This window comes from Cydia amplana, chromosome 25 (genome assembly GCF_948474715.1).
Source record: "Cydia amplana chromosome 25, ilCydAmpl1.1, whole genome shotgun sequence".
Taxonomy (NCBI): domain Eukaryota; kingdom Metazoa; phylum Arthropoda; class Insecta; order Lepidoptera; family Tortricidae; genus Cydia; species Cydia amplana.
In genome coordinates this window covers 8,292,659-8,315,986 of record NC_086093.1, presented here as the reverse complement: position 1 = coordinate 8,315,986, position 23,328 = coordinate 8,292,659, and the positions used below count along the sequence as shown (strand labels likewise).

Below are 23,328 nucleotides of genomic sequence, written 5' to 3'. Positions count from 1 at the left end.
AAAAGTCTTCGATAATTTGTTAAAATAATTCTTTTTTGTCATTAAATTTGGCAAGTCTTAATTTCTATCCGTAACTAATTTTGCGTATAATGAAAAAAAAAAGTTTTACTTATAAATTGTGCTTTCATGGCTGGCAATGAAATAATTATAATGCCACAAATTATTGAATTTTTATTCTCTATTATGCTGACGAATTATAAAAACATTGGCTTATCAAAATTAGATATATTTTATATAAGACCGTTTTCTTAATTTGATAATCCATCAGTTTCAATTGGAACATTTTAAAAGATTCCACCAAGAACAACTACAACCCTGACATGACAAGTATGACTGTTTGACTGTGACAACCCTATTGTTATTTTGACGCATTACATTATATTATGTCCTCCACTTAAGTAGATATTGAGCAATGGTGTAGTTTAATTATAAATAAAATCTATTTCCGCTAATTAGATTTGCGCGACACGTCTATCATTTACTCTCGTAACGCGCCAGCTTTCACCAAAGACTTAATTCGAAATTCAAAATGACGCTCGAAGGTAACAAGGACGAGGCTGAGAAATGTTTCGATATCGCGCAGGCAGCTTTTTCTGCGGGGAATACGGAGAAGGCTGAAAGGTTTCTGTTGAAGGCTGAGCGCTTGTACCCCACGGCGCGTGCTAAGGAGTTGTTGACGCGGGTGAAGGCGGCGGGGAGTTCGGGAGGTCGCAAGACTCCGCCGCGAAGGGAGCCCGCTGAAGAAGTGAGGAGACGCAAGGCTCCGACGCACCAGGCGCCGCAGCGCGAGTACACGACAGAGCAGCTGGAGGCTGTGCGCCGGATTAATACGAAATGCAAGGACTATTACGAAATTTTGGGTGAGTTCGCCATCTTTGACTACTTTTTCATCATATACACTTGCCAATGGGTTGAGTATGAGTAGATTATGTTGACCTATTCTAATAGATACATATTTATATTGTTATCATTGTTTTGTTATTATAAAAGTACTTGCCAGCCTATGATTCTAGGAATCAACATTTGTGTAAGCCTTTTATGGTACATCTGTTAAGATTACCAAATCAATGTTGTTAGATAGTACAAATTTGCAAAAAAATATGGTACTCAATGGAAGGTTGAGAAAAACAGACCCCCATACAAACCAGGGATGTTGCGAACATCCGCATCCGCATCCGCAACCGCGGAACATCCGCATTATTTTCAACATCCGCATCCGCATCCGCATCCGCATAAAATCGATGCGGAGCTTATGCGGATGCGGATGTTGAACAAGTCGGTACGTCTTAGCGGCGGCGTAAGTGCTAGGTAATTTCGTCATTACCTATAACGAAATCGTCTAGATCCAGAAAAGTCGGCGAAGTTACTGTTTATTAAATATAACGCACCTATATTCTTGCTCAAATACTAAACGTTTGGTTTTTATAATTAAAAAATACTAAAAATGTAATATTTGACGTTTTCTAAGTACCTAATCTTGACATCCGCATCCGCATCCGCATCCGCGGATGTGAGCCTTTAAAAATCCGCATCCGCATCCGCATCCGCGGATGTCAAAAAATCTGCATCCGCAACATCCCTGATACAAACATCCAAAAATGTATTGCGAAAAATTATGGTAATTATGTGTATGGACAACCCTCAAAAACCATAAATTATGGTACGTATAACACCACTGCACCAAATTGCTTTATGAGATTAAACAATCCTATGCTCACCGCATTTTCTTAATGCACAGTAAATGCGTGTTTCACCGTCACCTGCGTGTCTTTATATGGTGTTGAAAAAAAAAATGCAGTGTGTATAGGCCCCTAAAACCAATGCATATTATTCATTTGTCAGATGTTATTTTAGTAAAATACAAAATAACCAACATATAATCTTTAAGAGCCCATCAACGTGCACACTAGCGCCACTGCTAAATAATTGTGATTATTTAAATTTAACGATAGTTATTTGTACAACAAGAGATCAAAGTTTGGTATTTCTTCGAGTGCTTATTTTGAGTCCCGTGCAAGCGAAAGATTCTATAATAGATTCACGAGCGTAGCGAGTGAATCTAATTTAGAATCTTGAGCGTAGTAAGGGACTCAAAAGCGCACGAGATGTAAATAACTTTGATCTCGTGTAGTACACAACATTTTTCACCTCAGCAGTGAGAACATATTAGAGAACCCGACAAATGTATTCCTTCTTCATTACTTACCTCTATTCACTCATGTTTTCTTAAGATATACCAACAATTTAATTTTCACCTCAGCAGCTCGAACAAGGGTACTTTGCTACTTAAAAACAGTGAGCAAAATCGCATTTTGCTCACTAAGTGGGACAAAATGAGCAAAATGCGATTTTGCTCACTCAGTGAGCAAAATCGCATTTTGCTCACTGTTTTTAAGTAGCAAAGTACCCTTGTTCGAGCTGCTGAGGTGAAAATTTAATTGTTGGTATATCTTAAGAAAACATGAGTGAATAGAGGTAAGTGATGAAGAAGGAATCCATTTTTCGGGTTCTCTAATATGTTCTCACTGCTGAGGTGAAAAATGTTGTGTACTACACGAGATCAAAGTTATTTACATCTCGTGCGCTTTTGAGTCCCTTACTACGCTCAAGATTCTAAATTAGATTCACTCGCTACGCTCGTGAATCTATTATAGAATCTTTCGCTTGCACGGGACTCAAAATAAGCACTCGAAGAAATATCAAACTTTGATCTCTTGTTGTACAAATAACTATTTCACCTCAGCAGCTCGAACAAGGGTACTTTGCTACTTAAAAACAGTGAGCAAAATCGCACTTTGCTCACTGAGTGAGCAAAATCGCATTTTGCTCATTTTGTCCCACTCAGTGAGCAAAATGCGATTTTGCTCACTGTTTTTAAGTAGCAAAGTACCCTTGTTCGAGCTGCTGAGGTGAAAAATATATTTAACATACTGTATATTGTATTTACCTTTTGAATACATCAAACTAAATAGTTTCTATGTTGCTGGATTCGTCAATCTATGCGCCCAAGGTAAAAACTGACGTTTTGGTTTTGAGTTTATAGATTGACGCACGTTGATGGGCTCTTAAGACCCGTAATAATGGTGGGCAACGCACATGTGACACATAAAGTTGCATGTGAATACAAGCTATGGTAACTGCTAACCATCAGGTGAGGTGTTGGAGCAGCTCTGTTTGATCCTCAGTGCAATGTTTCACTCATGTGGAAGCTGCTTGATGACGCGTGCTTTATGCGAGCTGAACTTGTAGCTATTAAAGAAGCTTTGTGTTATGCAAAGAATCTAGCTGATAATGCTCCAGTTGTAATATTATCTGACTCAAAGAGTGCACTTCAACACCTTAATAGTTGTGTTTATGGACAAAGAGGCATGCCTGTCGCATATGAAGCTCTCCAGTTGATTCATGAGTTTATTTGTGATGAAAAGGTTGTCAAAATACAGTGGGTTCCTTCCCACGTAGGGTTGGCAGGAAACGAGGCAGTAGATAAGCTTGCCAAAACCGCTGTAACGGATGGCTCTGTAGTAGATTCTATACCATATTCGAGTGAAGTAATTCCCAGAATTAAAAAAGATGTTTACAAAAATGGGAATACCATTTCGGAGAAAAAGCTTTATCAAGGGGTGTAGGAATCTGGTACAGAACAATCCAAGCTAGGCCCTTGTGGATACCCTGGTTTGATTCTGCCAACCTTGCTAGAAAAGTGTTAGTCTCGGCTTTCCGAGTCCGGTCCGGACACATTCCTACAAACAAGTTTCTGTGTATGATGGGTGTTAAACCGTCACCACTGTGTCTAGACTGCCAGAAGACTGATGAGTGATGACGTGTCTCACGTGTTCTTGGAGTGCGTCCGGAACACGGACTTGAGAAAAAGATTTTTCACCTCAGCAGCTCGAACAAAGGTACTTTGCTACTTAAAAACAGTGAGCAAAATTGCATTTTGCTCACTGAGTGGGACAAAATGAGCAAAATGCGATTTTGCTCACTCAGTGAGCAAAATGCGATTTTGCTCACTGTTTTTAAGTAGCAAAGTACCCTTGTTCGAGCTGCTGAGGTGAAAATTTAATTGTTGGTATATCTTAAGAAAACATGAGTGAATAGAGGTAAGTGATGAAGAAGGAATACATTTTTCGGGTTCTCTAATATGTTCTCACTGCTGAGGTGAAAAATGTTGTGTACTACACGAGATCAAAGTTATTTACATCTCGTGCGCTTTTGAGTCCCTTACTACGCTCAAGATTCTATATTAGATTCACTCGCTACGCTCGTGAATCTATTATAGAATCTTTCGCTTGCACGGGACTCAAAATAAGCACTCGAAGAAATATCAAACTTTGATCTCTTGTTGTACAAATAACTATTTTGGTAGTTTGGGCTCCATGCACAATGGACAGATCAATTGTTGGTTGGCAGAGCCCACGGAAGAAAGAAAGAGCGCGCCGTGGCAGAGCCTTTATCTGACAAAGCAATTAGTGTATACCACTTTATTGATCTCTCCCTTGAGTAGGGAACTATGTAAGCACCCATGAGGCTGACATGTTCACCTAGAGTGTTCAAAGCCTCAATAAAAATTAGATAAGAAAAAAAAAACCATCAGGTGGGCTATTTGCTTGTATGTTAAGATGTAGATGTATTATTTTATTATTATTAGTTAAAAAAGCTGTGGATATCGGACCGGAATTAACTTGTTTGTGACTATAGATTGTATTTATATCGGCGCATCGTTAATAATGGCGTAAGCGCCATCGACAATAAGGTCCCTTTTCATAGGTAACGTCACATATATTGATATAATTGATAGATAAAGCATTTATTGGTTATCCACAATAGGGTATTCTACTACTAGTCAAATCAGTATCTTTTTTGTGAACTGTCAAAACGATTTTGCGAGTATGGAATATACAGGGTGCCCAGTAATTAATGGATAACCAGTTTCGTGGTTTTCGAGATAATCGAACTTTTCTGTTTTTTTAATAGTTCTTCACCATACTTCAAATTTAGAAAAGTGCGATTATCTTGAAAACCACGAAACTTTTACTAGACCTATAAGTGCATTTTCTGGACCAGCCTAAGGTGCCCTGTTGGTGGTTAGAAGGTTATCCATTAATTACTGAGCACCCTGTATATGAAACCATGGTTCTTCCGATTCTTTTGTATGCTTCGGAAACATGGTGTTTGTACAAAGGCGACATTCGCTTGCTAGACACGTTCCACTTACGTTGTCTACGTTCCATTCTACGTATAAAATGGCAAGATCGCGTTCCCAACACTGAAGTACTTCGTCGCTGCAAGATGCCTGGCATGGAGGCTCTCTTGATGAAGGGACAGCTAAGATGGTGTGGGCATGTTTGGCGTATGAGTGATTGCAGACTACCGAAAGCCGTTTTCTACTCCCAGCTATCAGCTGGTAAACGGAAGCAAGGTGGGCAGCACCTACGTTACAAGGATGTGCTTAAGCGCCACCTAACTGCCTGCGGTATACCACCTGACAAATGGGAGGAGCTTGCTTCTCAGCGGCCAGAATGGCGTTCTCGCGTTAAGTTGAGCGTAAAGAACTTTGAAGACGCGCGTCTCACTGATCTTGATGCGAAACGTCAGATACGTAAATCCCGGCCGAAACCCTCCTACAATTATACTTACAATAGTTCTGGTCAACTTTACTGCCCCACCTGCGATAGAGTTTTTAAAAGTAAGTTCGGCTTTGCCAGCCATATCAGAGCTCACGCTCGTAATTAGCTAGGGTCGCCGTTGCCGATTACGGCATGGATAACTATATATATATGAGTTATAAAATAGAAATTGTGTCTAAAAATAACTGCTGTCTACGTTTCTCTATTAATCTTCTGGTGCTTTATTTCATGCATGGTGTAAAATTATTTATTTTAGATACTGTCGAATACCCTATTGTGGCGGGTATCTGTTTCACAGACGCCCAAGATTACAGTGAAATATTAACTTTCGTGCATTCCGATAAGGTTTACAATGGCGTGTTATAATAATAGACGTGTGGTGTCCATAGGGCTTACACACTTTAAACTGGGCTAATCATTAATCAATACAATCAATATACGGGGGTTTTGAATGAGCAATGTCTCGACCTGCAATGTCATTTAAATTACTTCATCATTCTGCGTCATTCGTCCGGGTCGTATGTTACACAATATAATTTACTTAATGTTAACTAACGTAATTTAGCTAAATATTTTACACTTGTTAGGGTTCCGTAGTCAACTAGGAACCCTTGTAGTTTGGTACCTTTAAACGAGAAATTCATGTTTATATGTATATCTTCTTCCTCGCGTTATCCCGGCATTTTTTTTGCCACGGCTCATGGGAGCCTGGGGTCCGCTTGACAACTAATCCCATGAATTGACGTAGGCTCTAGTTCTTACGAAAGCGACTGCCATCTGACCTTCCAACCCAGAGGGAAAACTAGGCCTTATTGGGATTAGTCCGGTTTCCTCACGATGATTTCCTTCACCGAAAAGCAACTGGTGAATATCACATGATATTTCGCACATAAGTTCCGAAAAACTCATTGGTACGAGCCGGGGTTTGAACCCGCGACCTTCGGATTGAAAGTCACACGCTCTTACCGCTAGGCCACCAGCGCTTTTTTAAACAACAATTCTTGTTTATATATATTTATTTTTTTTAAACTTTATTGCACAGTAAAAATATACAGTGACAAAAGGCGGACTTAATGCTACACGGCATTCTCTACCAGTCAACCTTTAGGCCAAACAGAGAAACATAGTTGGTGCGGGGTATGTAAAGAACACTAAAACTTGATGCTTAAAATTAATAGGCACAAATATAAATGTAATGTGAAGATATAATAAATATATGTAATATACAACAATAATATATACGTATATGTATACAATAATTATATATAAATAAATATATATATATATATATATATATATATAAACCTGCTACTAAATTTACTATGAAGATACTTAATCTTTAGACTTTTCAAAAAGATACTTGCGCAGCTTGCGCTTGAACGTCAACTTAGTCTCGGCTTGTCGTAAGCTGAGAGGCAAATCATTCCAGAGACGGATGGCTTGCACGGTGAATGAATTGGACATAGCACTAGAACGATGATGCGGGACAGCTAAAACAAGTTTGCGAGCAGTGCGAAGTTCGCATCCTGGTCGGGCAGTTACAAATTTAAATTTAGAACTCAAGTAATCTGGTGCCACTGGATCAAATAGAATGGAGAACAGGGTGCATAAACTTTTGAGACTTCTGCGCTCACGAATACGAAGCCAGTTGAGTTGTCGGCGAAAGGCGGATACGTGGTCATACTTGCGAAGGCCATAAATGAACCTAATACAGTTGTTCAATAGTCGGTCGAGCTTGTCCAGTAATGCTTGCGTCACATTAGTGCAGCACACATCACAATAATCGATGACAGGTAACACCAGAGCTTGAATAAGGAGAGTTTTGGTAGCAATCGGTAGAAAATATTTAAACCTATATAGTGATCGCAAGGTATACGTAACTCTTCGACACACATCGGACACTTGGGGTTCCCAGGTCAGGCCACAATCAAACAGCAATCCTAAGTTTTTAACTTTGGTGGAAAAAGGGATGACAATGTTTTCGTAGAGAATCGGTGCAACATACCTGAAATCGGTATTTAAGACCAGGCGAGGATTCCCGATAATGATAGCCTGACACTTGGAGGGATTCACAGCTATTCCGAAGTCGTTGGACCAAGATGAGATGCGATTGAGGTCATCATTCAATCTCGAGATAGCTTCGTCCACGTCCTCGAGCCTCGACTGCGTGTAAAGTTGTAGGTCATCAGCATATAAGTGGAAGGAGCACTTAATTTTAGTCGTAATCAAGTTAATAAAAACGGAAAAAAGCAAGGGAGAAAGTATGCCGCCCTGAGGAACGCCCGAAGTTAAGTCGCACCAGTCGGAAAGCGACTGATCAGCACGGACGGCCTGGCGGCGTCCCTGCAAGTAGGATGCAAACCACTCTGCCACTGACGACGAGATATTTAGATGATTAAGTGAAGCGAGGAGGAGATCGTGATTTACTACGTTGAATGCGTTCGAGAAGTCAATCAGAACCAAGACAGTAACTAGAGAAGATTCAATGCCAAGCCTCACATCTTCAACGACCTTTAGCAGCGCAGTGGTGGTACTGTGAGCAGGGCGGAAACCTGACTGTAGCGGTGAGAGGAGATGGTTGGAAAAGATGTGGGCGGACAATTGTTTATGGACAACAGCCTCGAGGACCTTTGATAGGAACGGAAGGATAGAAATTGGGCGGAATTCTTTAAGTAAAGTGGGATTTGGGGTTTTCGGGAGAGGAATAACAAATGCATTACGCCACGCAGAGGGGAAAATACCCGAAGACAATGAAAAATTTACTATGTGAGTGATGATTGGTATAATGTTTTCAAGAATGTGTATTATCATTAACCTACTTATCTCGTCATGTCCGATCGCATTCGACTTTACCGACGAAATCACCTTACGTATCTCGTCGTCAGTAGCCCGGGTGAAAGAGAATGTAGTTATAGGTGGTGATGGCAGAGTACTGATGAAAGATAAACTAAGAGACTTTGTGGTGGGGTCTAAGGAAGAAGTTTTAGAAAAATGATTATTAAAATCGTTTAAAGGGAATGGTAAAGGATTAGAATTACACTGAGAGCCACCCACACCAATGGATTTTAGAAACTTCCAAGTGTCAGCAGCCGAAGAAACAATGACATTATCGTGAATATATTTCCGTTTCGCAGCTCGCACTATCATGTTGCATCGATTCCTAGCAGTTTTATAAGCGGTCCAATTGTCATCACACCTATGTTTTTTAAACTTAGTGAATGCGCGATCACGTCTAGTCATGGCAATTCGGACCGATCGAGTAATCCAAGCAGCGGGCGGCCGCTTCAGTTTGACGTTACGGACGGGCGCGTGAGTGTCAAATAATTTTAAAACCGCCACGTTTAGTGAGTCTACCGCCTCGTCAACCGTCGGTGCTGTAAGTGTTGGTGTCCAGTCAATCGCGCAGGCATCCCGTTTCAACGCGTCAGTATCGAGCCTAGCAAAACTACGCAGTTTCATTGAGACCGTTTGCATCTTAGGAGGTCGAATCTTGTAACATAGATAGACGAGATCATGGCGTGAGAACCCTGGAGCCGCAAACTGACCTACTTTGCCCACGTGATCATTCGAGGACGTCAAGATGAGATCCAGCCAAGAGTCCGATGTGTCAGGATTGTAATGAGTGGGATTTAAAGGCAACACATCAAGGGCCGCAGATTCTATAATGGACAATAACTTGCGAGAACGGGTATTATTTTTCAAGAGATCGGTGTTAAAATCGCCCATGATTATGTGATGTGTGCCCAATGTTATGAAAGACGCAAGCAGTAGTTCAAGTGATAAAAAATAATCTACTGTAGGTGGACAATAAACTACCCCCAGAATAACTTTTGCTCCCTTAATATTTACTTCGACGACCAAGTGCTCCATGGAGTTAGAAAATTGAGAAGGGGACGACGATAAAATACTGAAGGGGATATCACTACGCAAGTACATGGCAACACCGCCTCCGCCCTTACCCGTGCGGTCGTTGCGCAGAAGAATGTACCCAGGGAGCCCATACGAAGTAGATGGAAGATTTGGTTTTAGCCAAGTTTCTGAAATCAGTATTGCATGGGCACAGCAGGTGGAAAAGGTGTCAAGGAGGTCGTTATGGTGGCTTGGAATGCTCTGGGCATTTATATGACAAAGGTTAAGAAATTTATTCGAATTTTGAAATTCACGCGTGATAAGGTCGCCAAGGGTTTCCGGCTCAGACAACGTCGAGTTATTGAGAGAATAGAAAGAAGAGGACAAGTCGCAAGCTGAGTAAAATGATACATCATCTGTCATAATACACTAGTGCAGGTATGTAAATAAAGTATATAATAAATAATAATATTATAAATAAATATAAATAATAACAATTATTGTATAGTAAATAACTATGTACAAAAAAACTATTACACCTAAGTGCGAGCCAGAGGGCGCTGTTAGAACCCGCCGGTTGACCGTTTACAGGTAATACGTCCTAAACAAAAACATAATCAAAAAAAAATATATTGTTACACAGGCATCACTAACATTATAACAACGTTAACTTAAAAGATCGTGTTAGAAACAAATACATTTAAAGTTTTATAAAGGAAAAAAAAAAGAAAGTAAAAACACACTTAAGTATACAAGTCTCCGAACGAAACCAATCTGACAGATGACAATTCATTTCATATCATTCACAAAAAAAAACGCAAGAAAAAAGGCAGTGACTAAGAGGGTATAATAATAAAGTGTTCAAAGTGATTCAAAACATTATTTTAAAAACTAGAAGAGGTAGTTGATCATTAATAAAATGCAACTGCAGATTTGACAACCTACCGTGCGAGCGATACCCATGTTGTGTACTACTCGATTACAAACAAAACAAAACATATGAAACGAAAGTAGTATCGCTATGGCGCACGTCTCGTACGACGTTCTTCGGTCTGCTTCGTGGGCAGAACCTTCACTGGCGCTTGGGAGGCGGGTATTAGAGCAGAATCTGAAGCAGGCTCGCCGGCTGCGGCCGAGGAAGACGGTGCGAGCAGGGGGGCCGGCGCAGGCGCAGGTGCAACGCTGTTGCCAGATGACTGCACAGGCGCATGCTGGGCGGTCAAGGCCTGAAGCTGTTCAGATGTCGTCACTCGTTCCTTCTTGCCGCTAGATAGTTTTATGTAGATGTTACCATCCAGGCTCCAAACACTGCGCACTCCAAAATGCCTGCGGGCAGCAAGGAACAACGTCTGCCTCTGCCTGGTCAGGAACTCCGACAAGACTACAGATGTGCCTTTAAGTGCAGTTTTTTTGGCCCATACTGCATTTCTTACTGCATAGTCAGAGAATCTGACAAGGACAGGACGAGGCCGGTCAGTTTTGCCACCAATTCTGTATTTATGTATATATTTCGGGGATCTCGGAAGCGGCTTTAACGATTTCGATGAAATTTGCTAGCTATATGGGGGTTTTCGGGGGCGAAAAAACGATCTAGCTAGGTCTTATCTCTGGGAAAACGCTATTTTTAGTTTTTATATATTTTGTCTCCCAGATATTGTTACGTTTGTAGCTGGCATAATAAGTAATATGTTTTTTCGTGAATAATTTTCTTCTTTTTCTCAAATGCCAGCTTTATGAATGTAATAACATCCTATATACATGACTATACAAATAAACATCTTATCTTATCTTATATTTCCAGGCGTGACAAAAGAGGCCACTGATACGGACATCAAAAAGTCTTACAAGAAGTTGGCGCTTCAGCTACACCCCGACAAGAACCATGCGCCTGGGTCCAGCGAGGCCTTCAAGGTACCCTAAATATCCATACTAATCCATACTATATCTTATACCTTTAAACCAGGGATGTTGCGAACATCCGCATCCGCATCCGCAACCGCGGAACTTCCGCATTATTTTCAACATCCGCATCTGCATCCGCATCGGCATAAAATCGATGCGGAGCTTATGCGGATGCGGATGTCGAACAAGTCGGTACAGGAACGTCTTAGCGGAGGCGTAAGTGCTAGGTAATTTCGTCATTACCTATAACGAAATCGTCTAGATCCAGAAAAGTCGGCCAAGTTACTGTTTATTAAATATAACGCACCTATATTCTTGCTCAAATACTAAACGTTTCGTTTTTTTTTAATAAAAAAATACTAAAAATGTAATATTTGACGTTTTCTAAGTACCTAATCTTGACATCCGCATCCGCATCCGCATCCGCGGATGTGAGCCTTTAAATATCCGCATCCGCATCCGCATCCGCGGATGTCAAAAGATCTGCATCCGCAACATCCCTGCTTTAAACGAGCAATAATATTATAAATGCGAAAGTGTGTCTGTCTGTCTGTTACTTCTTCACGCTTAAACCGCTGATTTAGTTGAAATTTGGTATGAAGATAGTTTGGGTCCTGGGGAAGGACATAGGATACTTTTTATTATCTCAGAACTCACCCCTTAAGGGGGTGAAAAGGGGGGTGGAAATTTGTATGGGCAATACTCCCTATTGATGTCGCGGGCAAATGCTAGTACTAGTATAAACGTAGCAGTTTAACGAGAATATAAATGTTTAGTATGTAAGTAAAAAAAACGGCCAAGTGCGAGTCGGACTCGCGTTCCAAGGGTTCCGTACATTAAGTCCGACTCACGCTTGACTGCAATTTTCTAATAGGTTTTCCTGTCATCGGTAAATAACTATTTTGTGTTTTTTCAAAATTTTAGACCCAGTAGTTTCGGAGAAAAGGGGGGAGGGGATGGTCATTTTTTGCCTATTTTCTTGAATAACTGCTAAACTATTTATCCTAAAATTATAAAAAATATATATTTGAGATTCTTACAATGAGCTCTTTCGTTTGATATATAACACGATATAGTTGGGAAAAACTTTATTTTTAATTTTCTCATTTACCCCCCAAAAATGGCCTCCATATTTAAAATTCATTTATTTACGTTACACGTCCATTTATGGGTCACAAACTTACATATGTGTGCCAAATTTCAACTTAATTGGTCCAGTAGTTTCGGAGAAAATAGGCTGTGACAAACGGACAGACAGAGACAGAAACACGAGTGATCCTAATAAGGGTTCCGTTTTTTTCCTTTTGAGGTACGGTACGGAACCCTGAAAAAGAAAAAAAAACAAAGGGTTGCACTCAGGGAGTGCCGGCAGAAGTGAAAACTCAATCACTATTGCAAAATATCTGTGCAGCACTATGTATAATTGAGGTTAACGCCATCTAGCGTTATTTCGTTGCATTACTTGAAACCCCTAAGCACATCACTGTTAGTGCTCGAGTTATATTAATACCAGTTAGAGGGAAACTCACTAGATGGCATTTAAATCAATAAAGAAAAACTCAATGACATTGAAGTAACAGTTTTTCGATCAGGTCACGTGTCCGCCTTACGGTTACGTGATCTGTCGCGAGTTTAACCTTTTTTCCCCACCTCAAAAAGTGCACAGCGCCGCTAAAGAAGTTTTCACTTCAAAAAAAGCGAAGGAACTTAGTGTAAGGTCTGAGTGGACGCTCGCTCGGCGACGCGTGCGGCGTGGCTGTGGGCTCACGCGTGATGTGAGCAGCGTGCACTAAGGCCGCTCCTATACGTGCGCATTTGTTTAACATGCACGCCGCACGCCCCTCCCCGCTGCACGCCCAACTCGAGCGTCCACTCAGGCCTTAAGCTTTGGTTTCCTCCGAAAGCGATGCCGTCATATAGCGGCCGTCTCCATACAAATACTACGACATCCATATTTAGCCGTATTATTTAGTATGGAGACGGCCGCTATATGATGGCACCGCTATCCTAGGAAAACCGATCTTTACACTTACGGAACCTCCTTTATCAGGCCATCGGCAACGCGGCTGCCGTGCTTACGGATCCCGAGAAGCGCAAGCAGTACGACGTGCGCGGCGAGGAACCGGCGCACGCGCACGCGCACGCGCAACACCAGTACTACGCGCGCGGGTTCGAGTCCGACCTCACTGCCGAGGAGCTCTTCAATATGTTCTTTGGCAACGCGGGTGAGCGGATAGGGAATTTAATAAGCTTTTCACACCTATTCAGAAAAGAGCTTTTTCTTCCCTGCTAGGAGGGATCAAAGTGGCACTTTTCCTCCCTGCTAGGAGGGAGCAAAGTAACACTTTTCTGTTCTAGCACACTATTTTTACATTTTTTTGCACATTATTTTTTTAGCTTAAATAATCTGTTTAAGCATCAGATTGTGTCAACACTAAGATTTTTTTATTTTCCTCATAGTTGATGTGAAAAGCAGTATGTGTCACACGGTATCAAAATTATTTCGTCTTGGGCGTTAAAACTTGAATTGAATTGTAGTGAATCGCTTCATTCAGGATTCAATGTACGCCCTTGACGGAAATATATCATTTTGATCCCTTGTAACACAAACTACTATTGTAATAAAAAAAGAATTTTGAAAATTGGTTAATAATTGATGGAGATATGACGCAAAATATAAATTAAACAAGCGAAAGGAATAAATAGTATTAGGCGCGTGGGTTTGAATTTCTAGTGTGAAGGGCGCCGCAGACTTTCTGGGCGTTTTTTTTTTAAGTTGTCCCCTACACTTTTTTTTCAAATTTGGGATTTTTTATGTTATTTCTACTCAGAATAACGAGCTCTTTCTATCCTAATAGGAGAAAAAAAGTGTCCTAAGGTTTTTATTTCCATTCCGTCACCATTTTTCATAGACTTTGTATGGCGGTCGCGGAATGGAAAGATCGAATTTTGGGACTCTTTTTTTCTCCAATTAGGATAGAAAGAGCTCGTGATTCTGAGTAGAAATAACATAAAAAATCCCAAATTTGACAAAAAAAGTGTAGGGGACAACTTAAAAAAAAACGCCCTTCTGCATTTAGAAGCGCGCTGAATGTCGAGCTTCGTCCGACCTGTTAGTGTGAAGGCGCCTTGTATGTAAGGCGCCTATATAGTGTGAAGGCGCCTTGTATGTAAGGCGCCTATATAGTGTGAAGGGCGCCTCATTTACAAATTTGAAAATCTTACGACATTTCCGTGGTCTGTGTTTGTCTTAAAAAACTTGCTTGTACGACTTTGTCGGTTTATTGATTTACACATCCATGCCAAACTGCAGCTTTCTACCACTAAAGCTTTGGATTCCTCCGAAAACGGTGCCGTCATATTACGGCCGCTATATAGCGTTGACTGACGTCACTAGAACGTTGTCTATGTAAACAAGATGACAAACAGATAGACAGACGGACAGACAGACAGACATTTTTCTATCTGCCCAATCAGTCCTGTTACATTTAAGGATCATAATACTGTATGAAGACATTGCTGTAAGACGTGTGTAAGACTGACGGGCGAGATAGAAAATCGTGAGTAAAGTTTCACGTTTTCTCCATAGTAAATGTATGGAAAAAGTTTTTACTAATTTGTGGCTTTTTAATACATTATCGAAAGTTGACCCCTAGGAAACTATTGATACTGTATAGGAATGGAATCGATTGGCATGCAAAAATAGCATGTGAAAAATAAAAGTTTTCATTTTCGTACAAATTGTATGGGAAAAGTTTTCCTCGATATGTGGCTTTTCTAGCTGGAATTTTTTTTTTGGTTCCATACAAGCTTTTGATCCTCAATAGGAATGGGATCGATTGGCATCAAAAAAAAAGTTTGTCAAAAATGACCTTTTTCTCGCATCCTGTATGTTTTTTTCAAAATCTGTAAAAGCCAATCTTCGTTAATTTGAAATCGAGGGAAGGTCTTCTAAGACCGTTTTCTCGTAGCAGCACGGGATCTGGTAGCTGCCCTCACTGACCCAAAAAGAAAATCCACCCTGTATAGTTGCTATACAATATTTTTTTGGATGAAATGTAAGGAGTCGAATGGTACCCTTACTTTTATCGTTTTTGGAAGTTAAAAAAAACTTTCAGGTCCTGTATTTTTGTAACATATCCGTATTTTATTTTAATATCCACATTACTGTGATAAATTGCTCATTTGCTATCTATTTTACTAGATTTTGTTATGAAATTCGACATGTGTCATCCGTATTGTGGGCAGCGTTTCCGGGCGCGGCGGGGGGAGGCGTGTACCAGCGGCGGCGCGCGCGCTCGCCCGAGCAGCGCGAGCACGCAGGCCTGCTGCAGCTGCTGCCCGTGCTGCTGCTCGTGCTGCTGTCCATGATGAGCGGCTTCTTCATCAGCGAGCCCGTCTACTCGCTGCAGCCCAGCTCCAAGTACCCCGTGCCGAGGGAGACCGTCAGCCTCAAGGTCACACACCAGTCATCTAGGGTCCCGAGCAGCGCGAGCACGCAGGCCTGCTGCAGCTGCTGCCCGTGCTGCTGCTCGTGCTGCTGTCCATGATGAGCGGCTTCTTCATCAGCGAGCCCGTCTACTCGCTGCAGCCCAGCTCCAAGTACCCCGTGCCGAGGGAGACCGTCAGCCTCAAGGTCACACACCAGTCATCTAGGGTCCCCTAAAAATTCTAAAACTTATTGTAAGGCCCGAGTGGACGCTCTTGTTGTGCGTGCAGCGGGGCGGGGCGTGCGGCGTGCATGTTAAACAAATGCGCACGTATAGGAGCGGCCTTAGTGCACGCTGCTCACATCACAAGTGAGCCCACAGCCACGCCGCACGCGTCGCCGAGCGAGCGTCCACTCAGGCCTTACACTTAGATATGTATCTAAGAAGACTTAGAATTTTTAGGGGACTTACACACCGAGGGTAGCTCTTGGCACCAAGAATAAGCGGGCATCTCGCTCGTTTCTTCCCAGAACGTGCAAAATGTGGAATGACTTGCCTCCTGAGGTATTTCCTTTACGCTACGATATGGGATCCTTCAAGGAGTGGGTATGTAGGGTTCTCAAGGGTCGGCAACGCTTAAGAGCCAACAGGAGCTAAGATTTAAATATTTTAGGTAAATATACCCGTCTCGCTAACGGAAGCGGCTCCTAAAACTAGTGCGATAAGGACAAGGCGAAAAATCCTGCGTAAAAATATCAAAAATCAAGGTTTCGTACTCGACTGTTTCCTCCTCCAAAACTTAACCAATCGTAACCAAATTTGGAAATCTAAATGATTATGACATTATCTGTGTCGGACCGTTTTGCTTTTTTGACTAATTGATGTCAGTTTTGAATAGCACGCCTCTCATTGCGGCATAGTCAATTAGGCCATTTTGGCCATTTTTGAAGGGCTCTAGCGCCTTAAAAAACAAAAATTTCAAAAAAAGCAAAACGGTCCGACACAGATATTGACAATATTAATCTGTGTTGAAAAAATCATTGCTCTAGCTTCAAAACCCACGGAGGAAACAGTCGAGTATGTTTGTATGGAGAAATGACCACTCCTGTTGGCTCTTAAGTGGCTCCTGTGATGTTGCTTATGTCCATGGGCGACAATGACCGCTTCCCATCAGGCGGCTCGTCTGCTCGTTTGCTGACTATCACAAAACAAGCAACAACGGTTGCGCTCCGGGAGTGCCGATAGAAGTGAAAACTCGCCTCACTATGTTACCGACGCCCGGTAACACGATACATACGTTTAGCGGAGGTATTCTATTTATTTATTATATATTATTATCATTCTCAAATAAGATCACACTTTTACATACTGCCATGACAACGTCAAATTATTTGAACATAGGTAAAGAGTCTTGAAAAGGAGTCCGCAACATAAATGTCAAATTGAGTTTTTCTTTATTGATTTAAATGCCATTTAAATTATGAGTGGCCACCTTACGGGGCTTACGGTCACGTGATCGCCTTACGGTCACGTGTTTATAATTTTTTCCCCACCTCAAAAAGTGCCCAGCGCCGCTAAAGAAGTTTTCACTTCAAAAAACTACGCTCGCTACAAGGGTGGTACCCACCTGTCCAATTTCTTTGTCCAATGTGTGTTTTGTCTCACATTTTGCTTGAGAGAGATTGAGACGCCATGAGATTGGACAAACATATTGGACAGATGGAACCCCCAAGTTACACGACGAAGAGAAAATTTTGGAAATCGGTAGGATCTTTCTTTATTTATAATATCTGGGAGAAAATAGTACATTACATATCTAGGGAGGTGAATTCGTGAATGCTCCAGATCGCATATTTATGGCCCTCACCTTCGGTTCGGCCCACAAACTGCGATCTGGGGCTTTACGAATTACCGCCCGTGTTTTGTCTAAAGTTTTACGTCTTGTCCTGGCCAGGAAGTGAGATTTTCTTCTCGCGGAAGAAAATCCCACTTACGGGCCCAGGGTGACGTAAACATATAAAAACTCAAAAATGCGAGAGATAAAACCTAGCTAGATCGATTTTTCGCCCCCGAAAACCCCCATATAGCAAATTACATCGAAATCGTTAGAGCCGTTCCCGAGATCCCCGAAATATACAGTGTGGAAAGTTAACTCGGGCCCTGGAGGGAAACTACCTTAAATCCTTGAGCTAGCTCATTTTACTTAAAGGAGACATTCCTTTATTTTGAAAAAGAAACAAAACTGCATTCAAAGATTTTCTAAAACTCGCTTGCCTCGCCCGGGACTCGAACCAACTAAAATAAAAAAAAACACACACTCTCTATTTTATTATACTAATCGATAGTATTAATACTTAGGATAAAATTTCTCTAACAAACATTTGGTCTTAAAAATAAAAACAATCGTTAAATCTAACATTAACTTTATTTTACTATCAATAATTTGTTACACTTAAATTATTTAACTGATAAATTGTTCGAAATGAGCCCCGTGGTTCCGTCTACACAAAATTAGTCGCCGTTGAAATTCATTTCTTGTAGCCTTCATCAAAGTGTTGTGGTGTATGCTCCTAATAACATTTTCTACCGCAACCCTTAGCTCTTGAACGGTTTCATAGCAAGTTTCATAAATAACATTTTTTACATGACCCCATAAAAAGAAGTCCATGGGCGTCAGGTCTGGACTTCTTGCAGGCCATCTAATCGTCCCGTTTGTACCTATCCAGGTATTGAAAATGTTCATTGAGGTAAGCCTTGGCAATTCTGCTGATGTGGGCAGGTGCACCATCTTGTTGAAAAATGATATTATTTCGTTCCTCTTCTGGTAGAAGGTTTAATTGATTTTGTAGAAGCTCCAATATTTCAATGTATTTTGCTGCATTCAAATGTCCTTCGTAAATGTGCACCAAAACAACCATATTACTTTTGATTCCACACCAAACATTAAACGAAAATCTGACCTGATTGTTCGTTTCACGGACACGGAATGGATTTTGACGACACCAGTAATGATTGTTATGAGAGAGATAACAGAATTGTTACGTGTCTTTTACTTGTTAAAAGTGAACAGTAACCAAATGTTTGTTAGAGAAATTTTATCCTAAGTATTAATACTATCGATTAGTATAATAAAATAGAGAGTGTGTGTTTTTTTTTATTTTAGTTGGTTCGAGTCCCGGGCGAGGCAAGCGAGTTTTAGAAAATCTTTGAATGCAGTTTTGTTTCTTTTTCAAAATAAAGGAATGTCTTCTTTAAGTAAAATGAGCTAGCTCAAGGATTTAAGGTAGTTTCCCTCCAGGGCCCGAGTTAACTTTCCACACTGTATATACACATAAATAAATAAATATACAAGAATTGCTCGTTTAAAGGTATTAGCTAGATATATTATAAATAGATTTCTTGGCTAGGCCTCCAGACCGTACGATTGGTCGTGACTGTCGCAAAAAGTATGTATACAATATGTAAATGTATGACAACCGGTCTGGCCTAGTGGGTAACCCTGCCTATGAAGCCCGTGGTCCCGGGTTCGAATCCCGGTAAGGGCATTTATTTGTGTGTTGAGCCATAGAGAAATATAGTAAGACAAGAGTGCTCACGCCATACATCAGTTTTGATACCAAAAAGACCATTAATTTCAGTGTCTACATCTAGCATCGAGTAGCGGAACTATCAGTACTGCTACTTGACCGGAAAATCTAATGCTCAACCACATAAGACTTTCCGGTCGGTGCTATATACATCTATTGTCAAGTAGCAGTACTGATAGTTCCGCTACTCGATGCTAGATCTAGCTAGACACTGAATTTAAGAGCCAACAGGAGTGGTCATTTCTCCATACAAACGTACTCGACTATTTCCTCCGTGGGTTTTGAAGCTAGAGCAATGATTTTTTCAACACAGATTAATATTGTTAATATCTATGTCGGACCGTTTTGCTTTTTTTGATATTTTTGTTTTTTAAGGCGCTAGAGCCCTTCAAAAATGGCCAAAATGGCCTAATTGACTATGCCGCAATGAGAGGCGTGCTATTCAAAACTGATATCAATTAGTCAAAAAAGCAAAACGGTCCGACACAGATAATGTCATAATCATTTAGATTTCCAAATTTGGTTACGATTGGTTAAGTTTTGGAGGAGGAAACAGTCGAGTACGAAACCTCGATTTTTGAGATTTTTACGCAGGGTTTTTCGCCTTGTCCTTATCGCACTAGTTTTAGGAGCCGCTTCCGTTAGCGAGACGGGTATATTTACCTAAAATATTTAAATCTTAGCTCCTGTTGGCTCTTAATAGTCTTTTTGGTATCAAAACTGATGTATGGAGTGAGCAATCTATGTATTTTATTTCTCTATGGTTGAGCACAGATATTTGTTCCTGAGTCATGGGTGTTTTCTATGTATAAGTATGTATTTTATCTATATACGTATTTATATCGTCGCCTAGAATCCATAGTACAAGTTTTGCTTAATCCGGGGCTAGGTAGATCTGTGTAAGATAGGGAATATTACGCGAAACTCGGCGTAGGGGGCGCCACTTCCACAATCCACGATCTAAGGGTCTACCGCAAACGAGAGAGTCGAAATTTTGTTATCCAACCTCTCTATCACTCTCGCATATTCGAGCGATAAAGGCAGACAGCTGAGTTTCGATTTTCGCGTTTCCCGGTAGGCCCTTTGTAAACAAACCGCCTTGATGTATCAATGTCATATTTTATTGTCTGTGAAAACTTGTCAAAAAACAGTTTAAGGCACAGTATGTATAAGTTACTCTATGGGTGCCAGTGCTGCACTCTGGCGGCAGAACATTGCAGTAATACGTATTGTCCCCAAAATATTTATTTTATTTATTTATTTTATAAAATGTGTTTTATTTGTACCCAGGTGCCTTACTACGTGAAGGACAATTTTCATACTGACTACCAAGGCTCTCTGAGACGATTGGAGATGGCTATAGAGGAAGAATACATAGGTATAGTTTGTCAAACCACTGTCTCATTTCAAACATAGACAGATAATCATACTATCTTTGTCTTACACTAGTACTAGCACCCAAAAGAAAAGAATGAGTATAGTTTTCCTGGTTTTTACTGGCTGACAGGTTTGACCAGGGATGTTGCGAATATCCGCATCCGCAACCGCGGAACTTCCGCATTATTTCCAACATCCGCATCTGTATCCGCATCCGCATAAAATCGATGCGGAGTTTAATGCGGATGCGGATGTGGAACAGGTCGGTACAGGAACGTCTTAGCATCGGCGTAAGTGCTAGACTGCTAGGTAATTTAGTCATTAGCCAAAAAAACCTATTAGAAATGAGCAGTCAAGCGTGAGTGGGATTTAATGTACGGAACCCTTGGAACGTGAGTCCGACTCGCACTTGACCGATTTTTTGAAATAGAAATTACTAAAATGTAATATTTGACGTTTTTATGTACCTACCTTACATCCGCATCCGCGGATGTGAGCCTTTAAAAATCCGCATCCGCATCCGCGGAGGTAAAAAAATCGGCATCCGCAACATCCCTGGTCTCTATTGTTTCCCAAATAGTTTTAAGCCATAATGATTTGTTTGCCCGCATTTTCGTTAGTCATAATTCATTTGGTTAAGAAACGCGTCACTTTTCAGGATTGCCATAAAACAAACCTAACCTAACCTATCTATAGGATAGCCTAACGAAAATCCTGAAAAGTTATCGTTTCAGTTGTATGACTAATGATAATATGACAAACAATACATTATGACTTAAAACTTTATGGGAAACAAACCCCGGTTTTACCAACGATATGTTCATTGTACGTCACCATTACATATATTGGAGCGGCCAATGTCAGGCGTGGCTCACTCCGCGATTTCGTCGCTTTGCTACAGGTAGCTAAAAGTACATCCGTTCGGCCCCAATTTTGGGGAAAGCCATAAGCCGCGCGTGGCGTTGTCGCCACCTAGCGGCCATATCTGTGCTGATCGTAACAGACGCGTTTTGTTAGAGAGTGAGTCTTCTGTACTTAGATTAGATTAGATTAGATATATTTATTTCTTAAAGAAAAAGACACAGTATTTTACACAACAGGATAAAACAAAGGCTTTCATTAAAAGATCGTCAATTTAACATTAAAAACAGAAATAAAAAAAAAAATATATAAGAATATAAAATTTACAAATAAAACAATGTCATAATAAAAAGAAATGTTAATGTATACATAGCTAGGGCCAACCTAGGTATTGTCGAATGTCAAGAACAAAAAAACAAAAATATTACAAAAAAAACACTCAGTTGTAAATAGCTTTATCAGATTATTTAAATAAAATAAAAATATATTAAATGTCAACGATCTTAATAGGTAACGAAAAAAAAAAATAATAATATTAATGGAAATGTCAAAATTCATATAAAATTAAATTAAATGTTACAATTTACTTAGTACTATTATTTATTCTGAGGTGCTCAAAAAAATGCTAGATCCATGGTTGTTTCAGTGGGGCTGCGCCACGCGTGTCAGCGCGAGCGCAACTACCGGGACAGCATGGCGTGGAAGGCGCGCAACTTCGGCGACTCTCGCCAGTACGCGGACGCTCAGAAACTGCGCACGCCATCTTGCGAAAAACTTCAACAGTTCCACCGATAGAGGGCGCTGTTATCAACTAGTTTTAGTTCACACGGACGCCGATAGATGGCGAGGTTTAAGATGTATTTATTTTCACGTCTAAAATTACTCGGAGCACTTTTTAAACAGTTCTTAGCGGGAACAATGTTTTACTATCTGTCTAATGCCCCTAACATTTTAATGCTTCAAAGCGTTTTCATTTTATAAATTATAACCAGTAATTATAGCTGGTCAAGCAAATCTTGTCAGTAAAAAAGGCGCGAAATCCAAATTTTCTATGGGACGATATCCCTTAACGCCTACATTTTTAAAATTTGCCGCCTTTTTCTACTGACAGGATCTGCTTGATCAAGTATAACTAGCAATTTGCTTGAGGGTGATTCAACTTTTTCTCGTCACTCGTTGCCATGGTTACGTTCTCCTGGGTCACTCTTTAAAACCTGATTTTTAGGCATTTAAATTCACCAAAAACGCTTTTTTGTGATACTTATAAACCCTTTCCATTGAGGGTCGCCTACAAAGCGTGTCAGAAGAAGGTGGTGTACAGTGTCTTCTAACAAACTATGCTACTATTGTCTCTTGGCTGACCGGACAGAATAACAACAAGAAATAGTTGATCCACCGGACAAAACTTTTTACAGAAGTTAGAGCGTTTTGTCACTTTTCAGTACTTTGGAGGCCAATTTCTCCCAGTAGGTTGAGTATGCGCAGCTAAAAAAATATGTGTCAGTTATTTTAAACCACTCTATAACATATATTAAAATAAATCAAATCGGAGCCGGACAGTTGGGTACCCTTCCTTGTAAAAAATAGCATAGAAAAATATAAGTAAAGAAAGAGTGGTAACTCCATACATCAGTTTTCTTACCAAAACGCGAGCTATTTCGTAGTCGACATCTAACGACAAGTAGTGGAACTATC

The 23,328-nt window shown here is 40.6% G+C and overlaps 2 protein-coding genes across 2 annotated transcripts; one reads left to right on the top strand and one right to left on the bottom strand.

Moving 5' to 3' along the window:
• The first annotated feature begins 365 nt into the window (after positions 1 to 365).
• LOC134659630 (dnaJ homolog subfamily B member 12) lies at positions 366 to 22,477 on the top strand. Its single transcript, XM_063515312.1, has 6 exons — positions 366 to 860; positions 11,278 to 11,387; positions 13,429 to 13,603; positions 15,627 to 15,835; positions 20,686 to 20,773; positions 22,280 to 22,477. The coding sequence occupies exons 1-6, from the start codon at positions 530 to 532 to the stop codon at positions 22,426 to 22,428; spliced, it is 1,062 nt and encodes a 353-aa protein (XP_063371382.1). The 5' UTR covers positions 366 to 529; the 3' UTR covers positions 22,429 to 22,477.
• Positions 10,336 to 11,254, bottom strand: LOC134659848 (uncharacterized). The gene is made up of 2 exons (XM_063515555.1): positions 11,235 to 11,254; positions 10,336 to 10,967 (listed from the first exon to the last, which is right to left on the bottom strand). The coding sequence occupies exons 1-2, from the start codon at positions 11,252 to 11,254 to the stop codon at positions 10,496 to 10,498; spliced, it is 492 nt and encodes a 163-aa protein (XP_063371625.1). The 3' UTR covers positions 10,336 to 10,495.
• Positions 22,478 to 23,328: the final 851 nt, after the last annotated feature.